This window comes from Salvelinus alpinus, chromosome 3 (assembly GCF_045679555.1).
Source record: "Salvelinus alpinus chromosome 3, SLU_Salpinus.1, whole genome shotgun sequence".
Classification (NCBI taxonomy): Eukaryota; Metazoa; Chordata; class Actinopteri; order Salmoniformes; family Salmonidae; genus Salvelinus; species Salvelinus alpinus.
The window spans coordinates 23,354,858-23,366,223 of NC_092088.1; the positions used below are offsets into that span (position 1 = coordinate 23,354,858).

Here is an 11,366-nt window from a genome sequence, read left to right on the forward strand (position 1 = left end):
GACTTGCCTGGTTAAATAAAGGTTAAATAATAATAAATAGAATGCAACATAATGTCGAATGTAGGATTCGGTCTAAAACTCCGCGAGGAAAGATGTTACATTCTCCTCCTCAAAAAGGATCGGATATTTGTATCCAAATGCCTATACCCAATGCAAGTCATGGGGAAACATCATGCCAATAGACACAACCGGGGTGAGACGTGAGCGCTCGTTCTCCCTCCCAGCACCATGCGTAAAGATTATTCTGCTCAGTGCGGAAACTATAGCCTACAGTTATAGGTATATCATTGGGCGCGTTTGAGTGGTTAGCCGACTGTAGACGGAATTTGAGGAGTAGATTCGGGGGAGATACATATGCAAGTCAGACAAGTGCTGTTCTTGCAGACATGGCATTCACCTTTGTTATTGTGGATTATTGTCAAAATTCCACTTCTCCTACATGAAGCTGAACATGATCAACAGGAAATTAGAGGAAATGCAAGTCATGAGGAAATAGGCCCACCCACTTGGCAAGCTCTTTCTAACTTGTTTTGTATTTTTGTGATGGTTTTCTCAATATATAACCAGGTGGGGAATGCATACGCTACTAGAATGAGAACATATGTGTTTTTGCAGCATATGGGATATGCTCTGTTGATTGCCATTATGTGTACCTTCCTGATTAGTATTTGTGAATTGTAACAGGTCGGATTAGATGGAGTCCATAAAGATTCTTAGTGTGTGGTAATTAATTGCATGTCAGCATCACTACAGGCTGGAGTTCATTAATTTTCAACATTTACATTGCTTTTGTCAGTAAGCATGTAATTAACATACTTTCATTCAATCACATGAAGGACAAAACACTCACTGTACAGAAACAGATTAGACTATACATGTACATCATCTCTCATACTGGCTATGAGTTTCCCAGACACAGATTTAAGCCTCTAAAATTGCTAGTGTAGAAATCCCCTACAATAACCCATGTGTAGTCTACAATATCTTTACTGAACAAAAAATATAAACACCAACATGCAACAATTTCAAAGATTTTACTGAGTTACAGTTCATATAAGGAAATTAGTCAATTTAAATAAATTCATTAGGCCCTAATCTATGGATTTCCAATGACTGGGCAGGGGTGCAGCGATGGGTGGGCCTTGGAGGGAATAGGCTCACCCACTGGGTAGCCAGGCCCAGCCAATCAGAATGAGTTGTTTCCCACAATATGGCTTTATTACAGACAGAAATACTCCTCAGCACCCCACCCCCCTCAGACGATTCCGCAGGTGAAGAACCCAGATGTGGAGGTCCTGGGCTGGCGTGGTTACACGTGGTTTGCGGTTGTGAGGCCAGTTGGACGTACTGCCAAATTCTCCAAAACAATGTTGGAGACAGCATATGGTAGAGAAATGAACATTAAATTATTTTGGCAAAGGAGAAATGCTCACTAACGGGGATGTAAACAAAGGTGTGCACAACATGAGAAATACACTTTTTGTGTGTAAGGAAAATGAGATTTTTTATTTCAGTTCATGTAACATGGGACCAACACTTTACGTTTATATTTTTGTTCAGTGTATTCCATTTTATTTACACACTTAATAGATGATCAAGACATTTTAATTTGTTTGGTGAAGGCAATATTGCAGACAAGACAAATTGTAGGCTATAACATTGGACAACATTACAGTAACATCTAGATAGGTATATTGTCACGAGTAGGATATTTAATTTATTTATGCTAGAAATTTGGATCACATGTATATGCCTATGTAATTCAATTGTAAGAATAAAAATGTATTTAAATGCTAAATAGTCATCCACCCAGAAAAGTAAACATGCATTGATAATAACCAATGATAGGTGGCCACATCAACCATTTATGAGCATGTAGTGCCTTTTGCTTCCAAGAAAACAGAAAAAGGTTGTCTCCCACAAAGCTTTGGTTCTGCAGAGAAACTGCAGATATTTGCAGTCGAAAGTGCATGACGTTTGGTTGTTGTAGTCGCAAGTCCGACCATTTTTATACACATAATGCAACACACTTTGAAACGCCTTGAAAAAAGTGATCCACTCGAATGCGCCCATTGATGAAGTAATAAAGCTGGCCCTAGTGAGATGTGAACGACCCCTAGTCAACCCATGTAGAGTAGTGGATTTGCTGTTACAATTCCGTACTTCCCTTTCTTTAACATAAGTAAATGGAGTAAATGATTATGCTATAGACCAAACTATACACTGTCATTGTGTATAGTAACGACTAATATGTATCCTGTTTTCAAACTCGCTTGCCACCATAACACAGCTTCATTCATGATGTACTTTTTCTAATTCAATTTATAATATTTGAAATTGCAACATAATTTAGGCCTAGATTCAAATCAGATCAAGCATTAATCGGCAATAGCAGACACCCCAATAGATTACGTTTTGACGGTGTAACTGAGCTGGAGATGTCAAATCCGTCTGCAGGTTCTCTTGTGATTTGTCATGAAGCCACAACCATCCCACTCGTGTCAAAGGTACAATATGCAGAAATCACTCCGCCATTTCCTGGTTGCTAAAAATTCTTAATTCACCTAAAGCCTAATTTTAGTTCATGTAACAAAACAAGCAAGTACAGAGTGGTGAATCATTGCATCATTCATTCTAATGAGTAGAAGACACATACCGGGAGTCGCGTTGGTTGGGCATTGTGGGGAGGTGCTCGTTCGAGCTGTAAATCCCCCGCGGATGATGGTGCCAGAGACATGTAGCTATGTTATAATGGGAAGCAGGACTATCGCGTCCTTGCGTCTGTGGACTATGATTTATGCTTTAGCCAATGTCCGCTATAGGTATATGTTGCGTCCAAGACAACTGGGAACTCACATTTTTTGTTGCTCTGACTGGGAAAAATAGTTTTGAACGGTCATCCAACTCGGGAACTCGGCTCCTTTCTAGAGGTCTGACTTTACGACCTGGATATCACCGACATCCAGTGGTGTAAAGTAACTAAATAAAAAATACTTTGAAGTACTACATAAGTCGTTTTTTGGGGCTATCTGTACTTTACTATTTTGACATCTTTTACTCCCCTACATTCCTAAAGAAAATATGTACTTTGTTTTTACTCTCATACATTTTCCCAGACACCCAAAAGTAGCCTACTCTTTACATTGAGAATGCTCATGCTGGACAGCATTATGGTCCAACTCAAGCACCTATCAATACAACGCATTGTCATCCCTACTGCCTCTGATCTGGTGAACTCACAAAACACAAATATTGCGTTTGTAAATTATGAGTGTTGGAGTGTTCCCCTGATTGTACATCATTTAAAAAAACAAGAAAATTGTGATATCGGGTTTGCTTAATATAAAAAAATGTATGTACAACTTTTACTTATGACAATTGAGTACTTTTTCAACTACTGTACATTTAAAACCAGATACTTTTACTCAATTAGTATTTTACTGGGTGACTCACTTTTACTTGAGTCATTTTCTATTAAGGCATCTTAACTTTTACTCAAGTATGACAATTGAGCACCTTTTCCACCACTGCAGACATCATGATTTTACCTCGTATTTTTCCCCAGAGTTCCCATGCTGCGTTCAAAACAACTGGGAACTTGGAAAAATAAGAGGTCAAATCATGACTTCAGTGATCTTTAGGTCGGAAAGTCAGAGCTCTAGAATGAGGCCAGAGTTCCCGAGTTGGAATTCCGAGCTGAATGACCATTCAAATCAATTTTCCCCCAGTCTGAGCTTGTTTTTGTTTTTTTACGAGTTCAGTTGTTTTGAATGCACTGAAGTTGGCCATTTCCATGTTCCCAGTTGTTTTGAATGTGGCACCAGTTATGCTTGGAGCAGCTTGCGGATTTGACGGCTCATGCAGTTCCACCTAGTCTGGCTGATACGCAACTACACAGCAAGTTGTGACTTAAATCAGGGACTTCGAGAGCTGTGGGGGTATACTACAAAATAGGATCAATGAGTTAGCCAGCTAACTTAGCTAAATATTCTGATGTAACTTTTTTTTGAAAGATAAGCTTGAAATGGGCATGGTCTAATTTATTAACCCAACAAAAACATATCTAAGTTTAGGTCTTTTAACGAACCAGAAAACCAATAGTTATTTCTAGTTGCAGATTCAGCGATAGAAATGTAAAGATAATTTCCGATTGAGCCGACATGTAGCGCTTACCGTGAATGCAGTTTCCGCTAAAGCACGAACAATCCCTTTACATTTCAATCACGCTGCAAAGCTGAACTTCTGTGATACGGATTGAATAGAACCCCAAGTTCCTCCTCCAACACCGCAAAAACAGCTATGCGGGTGTCGGCTCGCGCAGATCTGAAAAAATGTTTTTAGAGATGAATAGATAAGTCAAATGAGAAGGAAAAATCATCTCAAAAAGAAGGTTCAATATATTAATGTATAAGGCAAACTATTAAACCCTCATTCCCATACAAGATCACTTTAAAGCATATATTTTTTTTTAAGAGATGGGGGGGGGGGGGGGGGGGTAGCCCATAAGAATTTTCTGAAGCTTTCCTTTTCCCGTCATCTTTTGCCTGATTTGAACGTCAACACAGATCACCAGAAACGTTCAACTTTCAAGGCTTGAGTCCCTCATACAGGGCCTACAGCTCTGTCAATGTACATTTAAAAATACCCTAATTTACAGCAACTTGGAATAGTACTGTACCTGCTACTAGTTTCATCTGATTGTCATCTACCACAGTACCTCTGGCTACAATATAAGGCTATGACTTGTAATTTTATATGGAAGCAGTACCCTTAAGATATTTCCACTAACCACAGGGTTGCCCATGCAGCTCTTTGGGGCTTTTAGTGCCTCTTTTTGTTGCATAACATAAATGCTTAGTCACTTTAGCCACCTTTACAGAGGCTGAAGTTGCTACAGCAAAGGTTTCTAAAAACTATCCCACACGGTAGCCTACTAGTTGTGCATAAATTAATTCAGATACAGTACCTCATAATACCATATTGCCTGGTTGGTATACCCTGGCAGTTTTCTGTGATTAGTGCAGTTATTGGTTGCATAGACCCAAAGCCAAGTCTGCCACTACTGTGCCTATTTCCACACTAAGAAAACTGAGCTAAATTAATCTGATTGTCATGATGGGACAGTCTGAATACAAGGTCAGCAGAAGAAGGTTTAGTAGTCAGCTTTAAGGTAACCATAGCTACACAGTTGGTTGATTGTCAGCAGTAACGGTTGTCATATCTATTGTAACACAGTTTCGATATCAGCAGCAATGTTGTCATGGTAACAGTGGCCTGTCACTCATCGCTGAAACGCAGTCTCTGGAAGGCCTCTTTGATTTCCTCGTTAGTGTCTTTACTGCTTATGGAGCCCAGGCGGAGGACCCGGCTGTCGGTGACGTCCTGTTTCAGTTTGCGCTTGCTAAGGTCCACCGTCCCCTCGGTCCCCTCCCCCTCGGGCCCCGTCAACATGATGTAGCAGGCGTGGCGCCCCCGCTCCAACAGGGTGGCTAGGACAGGCAGAAAACACATGGACAACAAGTCATGTAGACTTAGAGAATAGTCATTATCCTCAAGTACAGTAGACTAGGGCTGTCTGAAAACGTTACTAGACGTCAAATCCTTGCATCCCAAGTCCTTTTTCCTCTCAATTCCTCACAAAGCGCATTGGAGGAAAAGATCCAAGGTCCCTCCTCCCTGAGAGGGCGGTGCGGTAATAACGTTTTCAGACAGCCGAGCTATTGAGACGGTTCACCGGTCCCGCATAATGACATTGTTTCGCTCAATCATGTAGCTCACCTTTAAATGCGATGATGTGGTCCATGACGTTGCTCTTCTCCAGGAGAACTGTGGAATAGTGGGGATACAGCATGTAGGAGCGCCGCTCCTCACTCAAATCCCTCTGGTAGGAAAGCATTCTTTTAGAAACAGGTCAGCGTGTCTAAACAGCACCACTATGACAGATGTGAATGGGATCGACCTGAGTTCGAACCCGGGTATTCTACATGCCACAAGCCTGTGCTAGCCCACTGAGCTGAATCCTAGGCATTAACTCGGGAAGCTAACGCAAGCCTTCAGATTCTCAGGCTAAGGTTCCATGAACACAGAGGAAGATGTAACGAGATGAAGATCAGTGAATGATCCGTTCTCATAGAGTCACTGTACTCACTGTAGCATTGGCCTCGGAGGGCATCAGCCCCCAGAACATGAACACAGAGAAGGAGTTGATGGTGTTGACTGAGGCTGGCTTGGGTGAGTTGGGGCTGGCCAGTAGGTTGACCTCCCACACTGTACCTCCAGTGTTTCCGTCCAGGATCACCACCTACAATGCACACAGCGCAGGGGTAGATGTCACATTCAATGCAAATGCAGCTAGGAGTGGAAAAACAAAAAGGGATGAAATACCAAGCAGGTAAATTGAGTCTCTTCTATTGCTTCCAAGCTGGTCCCCACATACCCTTTTAATGCGGTTGCCAATGTCCTCCTCGATCACTATGTCGAGTGTGCCATCTTTGTTGAAGTGGCCAAAAGAAGGCTCGCTGAGTGGAGAGGAGAAACGTACAGTACCAGTCAAAAGTTTGGACACACCTACTCATTCAAGGGTTTTTCTTGATTTTCTACATTGTAGAATAATAGTGAAGACATCAAAACGATGAAATAACACATATGGAATTATGTAGTAACCAAAAAAGTGTTAAACAAATCAAAATATATTTTATATTCTTCAAAGTAGCCACCCTTTGCCTTGATGACAGCTTTGCACACTCTTGGCCTAATCTCAACCAGCTTCATGAGGTAGTCACCTGGAATGCACGTGACTGTTAATTGAAATGCATTTCAGGTAACTACTTCATGAAGCTGGTTGAGAGAATGCCAAGAGTGTGCAAAGCTGTCATCAAGGCAAAGGGTGGCTACTTTGAAGAATATAAAATATATTTTGATTTGTTTAACACTTTTTTGGTTACTACATAATTCCATATGTGTTATTTCATAGCTATGATGTCTTCACTATTATTCTACAATGTAGAAAATAGTAAAAATAAAGAAAAACCCTTGAATGAGTACCAGTCAAACTTTTGACTGGTACTGTACTTAAAACCCTCCCAAGTCAGTACACGACATTGGCCCAAATACCTTGGTTATCATAGTTGTCGTCACACACACACACACACACACAATGCAGAGCGTGGCAATTTATTACAAATGTTAATGAATACGAGGAGGTTGTTAGTTATGATATGACCATTCAAAACTGTGTAGAGTACGCTACATGACAATGTTAACTAACTAACCAGTGTGTAGGGTGATGACGTTTTATTTTTACCTGAGGACTGTGCTGGTGTTGACTCTCCACAGTAAGTTCAGACTGTCGCCATCTATCAGCACCACACTACCCCCAGTGACCAGTAGCAGGTTGGAGGGACCCTCTGCCTTCCCTATCCTTAACACGTATCTCAATGACCCAGACCTGCAGGGGACGAACGGCCGTCAAAAGGAAAGACTCCATGTTAGCATGAGCAATTAATTTCAGTCTATGGTCCAGGTTATTGAACATAAGACATGAGAAATGATCATTTAACCACTAGACGTTTGGTATTTTGGTGTTGTGTTTTACCCCAAGCTGTGACATTTTGAGGCATTGTGAGAATTGTGTATTAGCGTCTAGCTGCTGCTCCAGCTTACTCATAGATTGATACAAGGCCAGAGGAGTCATTGGCTTTGCGCTCCCAGTGCTTGTCCTTCTTGAGGCCTTTTTCCATGCCTGCCTTAGCCTGGGCTGCAATCCTCCACAGGGCCAGGCCATACAACCCCGAGTCTGGGGAGAGGGGACAAAGGGCAGTGACAACAGTCCTATAACATTACACGGACATCAATATGCTGTGGGCTGTAGCCAACTGGCCATATAGGACCCTTAAATCAATGTACTGGGATAGCTCACTGACCGTTGGACAAGGTCACATACAGTAGGACTGAAATCAATGTGTTCTATCACATAGAATGTTATGAGATCAATAGTTTGGTCAGTGAATTATTGACAACAGATCTATAAATGAGCTCACTAGCAGGCTTTGGCAAATGGCTTGCTCACCTTTCTGGAGCAGTACATAGTTGGAGCCTTTCCCTGTGGAATGGAGGAGATGCATGGCACACTCAGCGGTGTCAAGAACCACCTCTGAGCCAATCTGGACACCGGTCTTCCCCGAGAGGATCACCAGCTGTGTCTAGAGCGCAACGAATAACAATAGAACAAACTGTCTTGAGGTCTTCTGTTGAAAGGTACTGGCACAGAGGTTGCCATTTCATGTGTGAAGCACACATTTTCTCATGCATTATTTTCCTGTGTTTTAAAGCAAAGGTATAAAACGGAAACAGTGAAAATCCTGTAATATCGCATCCTCTAGTCTGAGCGGTCGTCATACGGAACACAGCTGGTGAGTGCGACTAAACTGAGACATCGAGGACGCCTCTGAGGTTTACCTGCGTTGGGCTGGGCGCCACCAGAGCCACGTCGCTTACCCCGTCCCCATCCAGGTCTGAGACACTGAGGACAGGTAAGGTACTCCTCAGGTTGGGAGGCTGGAGCCGCGCCCACGTCACCACTCCTGTACAGAAATACCAAGTATTCAGAATTCACTCACAGCTACAACCCCCCTCCATCAGAAATCATGAACGTTTTCTTCGAAGTGAGTCAGGTTACAAAATAGTGACGAGACACAGACCAAACTATCATACATTAGAGGGATAAGCAGGCACATATTTGCGATTTACGAAAGGCGTTAGGAGAGAAAGCATGAATACTTGAAGTGTGACGTTCAACCACCATTGTGGTGGAAAAGGTGTGAAAACATGACTATACGTTCCTGCTCAGGTGTTGTTTGTGAGATAGTAGAGAGAGAGGTGAGTAAACGAGAGAGTCGTGAATCGGAGTCACTCACCAGTGTATTTGTCGATGGCAGTGAGCTGGTTGGAGTGGGACAGCAGGCAGCCCCTGTTGGTTTCTCCAAGGCCGTCCAGACCACACTGGGCCCAGTGGAACTCAGGGGCCAAGGGCCGCTCCCACAGAGTCTCCCCGTTGGTCCCTGCTACCGCCGACACAAACACACAAGGTGTGTCCAGACCTGGAAGTCATACAGCACACGTGAATCTCACAGACACTGCCAAGCTACAGATTTTACAATGACACAGCAGACAATATATTGGTTAGAACAATTACAGTAGGAATTATTAAACAGTATCTCTGTATTGAGGGGACTTTAGCTTGTCTTCTGGGAATCTTTGGCTGGCAGCCTCTACTTTTATTGCAATCTCAATGAAACCATTCTACAAAAGCAGCTACATACTCCTCATTATTATGCTTATATGCCCAATGCAGCCATTTTTATATTAATATCAAATTATTTCTAAGTAACAACTAAGTACTTAACTGTTATAGATTTCCATTCAAATGTGAAAAAAGTTTTTTGTTAAAAAAAAAAACTTTCTCAGGCAAGAATTCTGATATAAAACATTCTGTTCACTCCTAGAAAGTTATTTTATTTAACTAGAATCGGGATGTCACCATGGAAAGCTGACACTCCCACCCATGCAAACCTGCTGATTAGAAGGTCCTGTGTAGATTGTATTTTAAACCAGAAGCTATCAGGGAATAACACAATATTTGTTCAACCTTTTACAGTGTTAGTTTCATCAGCTATCTACAATATAATACTTAAACAGAGGGAAAACATAACTTTGACTGCAATGGGCCTTTAGCAAGACAAAGCATGAAGCATTTGCTGTAAGACCTGTATTCCTAGTACCTTCAGCAAAACAACTAATGTTCTGACTGCCCTCCTGGGCCTTCAGGACAAACAACACGTCCATCACTTTGTCTTTGCTTGCATCCTCAATGGCCAGGAAATCATAGGTGGCTGTGAGAGAAAGGAAAGGAAGTAAGTTTAACCTTTTGGGTAAAGAAACAAACAGTACATCTAGGGTTGTTTTCACAGACAGTTATAACCTGGTCCTGTACTAAATGCTATTTTCATGGAGATTGAGACTTTTTCATCCAGTCCATAGTGCAAAACACAGGGGTTAAATAACTTCTTAACTGGCCTTCTCTGGTCTATTGTGTCACTGTATCTCTTCCTCACCTGCTTGGGGGAAGGTGCGGTTCCAGAAGGTGAGGTATTGCGGACGGACGGGACAGGGGATGATGAAAGAGAAGGCGAAGACGATGATGAGGCAGAGGAAGAGGGAGAGGAAGAAGGCAGCCGTCCTCCAGTGGGACAACTTGGCCAGACCCAAACTCTTCTTCTTGGTCTGCGCTGGTGGTGCCGTTCCACCGCCCTCAACCCCATCCTCCTCCCTCTTCAGGGGGTCGGCTTCTGTGGCATGGTCTGTTGGCTCCATTATCTCTTCAGCAACGTGTCATAGCCCGAACAGACCTAAACACAGAGAAAATGTGGTGGAAAGGACACAAACCTGTACTGCCCCCTCAGCACTGACACAGTACCAAATGTATTCCTGTCTGCCTGTGGGACTCCAGCCATTTCCACACTCGCACCATCTCACTCCAAACATTTTCAAGTTTGCCTCCAGAAATTTCTGAACAAAACAATAACATGATTAACCCATGACCTTAGCTAGCTAGCTACCATGTAACAGCATGCACTGATTATATCCTGAGGTACAATTTCAGTGTTTAATTCTAGCTATACACCCTGACTCCGTTTGGGTTCTGGATTCACCACTTCCGCAAACAAAGAACTAACTAATCTCTCATGAACATATTGTCGTGGACAGATGAAACAGTCAAATAAACTTTCGCGAGAGAATTTTACTTCTGGGTAACCTAGATTAAGAATTAGCTAGCGTTATTTGGCTGCGGTAATAATGTATAACATGTCAATTTAGCGAGTTAATTTCATTGAAAGCCTGGTCAAGATACCACAACTTCTAGCTAGTTAGCATAGCTAGCCATAGTAGCTACCGTTAGATAACGCGTTACAGGCTCAAAACCTATTCGTTGGCATTCTCTCAGACTAGACTAGTTAGCTAACTATCTAGATAGGTTCACCATTCAATTTCGAGCCCTTAAATAAATGTCTAATTTATTTCAAGTAGTTGATTTATTTTTTATCTTACTTTAGAAGCTACTTCTGTCCGTGTCTTTGTTTGATCGAGAACTGTCAATCCAACTTCACCTGCGTAAACAATTCACACCTTGACAGGCCCTACTAGCTATCGTGAAATAGTCATTGCAATCTGGGATCATTGGGACGACCCAACCCTACCCATTTTACGTTTCAGCTTCAATGGGGATAGGGACATCCCAAGGATCCCCGATTGCGTGCACCGTCGTGAAACGAGCTAATTTGAGCTCAAGTGGCTGTGATTGGTTCGTT

General features: G+C 42.3%; 1 protein-coding gene across 1 annotated transcript; it reads right to left on the minus strand.

Annotated features, from left to right (window-relative positions):
* Positions 1 to 5,137: 5,137 nt before the first annotated feature.
* LOC139570333 (protein FAM234A-like) lies at positions 5,138 to 11,244 on the minus strand. Its single transcript, XM_071392132.1, has 12 exons — positions 11,107 to 11,244; positions 10,113 to 10,406; positions 9,780 to 9,890; positions 8,916 to 9,098; positions 8,458 to 8,582; positions 8,069 to 8,201; positions 7,663 to 7,795; positions 7,304 to 7,447; positions 6,437 to 6,518; positions 6,149 to 6,301; positions 5,779 to 5,881; positions 5,138 to 5,489 (listed from the first exon to the last, which is right to left on the minus strand). The coding sequence occupies exons 2-12, from the start codon at positions 10,369 to 10,371 to the stop codon at positions 5,278 to 5,280; spliced, it is 1,638 nt and encodes a 545-aa protein (XP_071248233.1). The 5' UTR covers positions 10,372 to 10,406; positions 11,107 to 11,244; the 3' UTR covers positions 5,138 to 5,277.
* Positions 11,245 to 11,366: the final 122 nt, after the last annotated feature.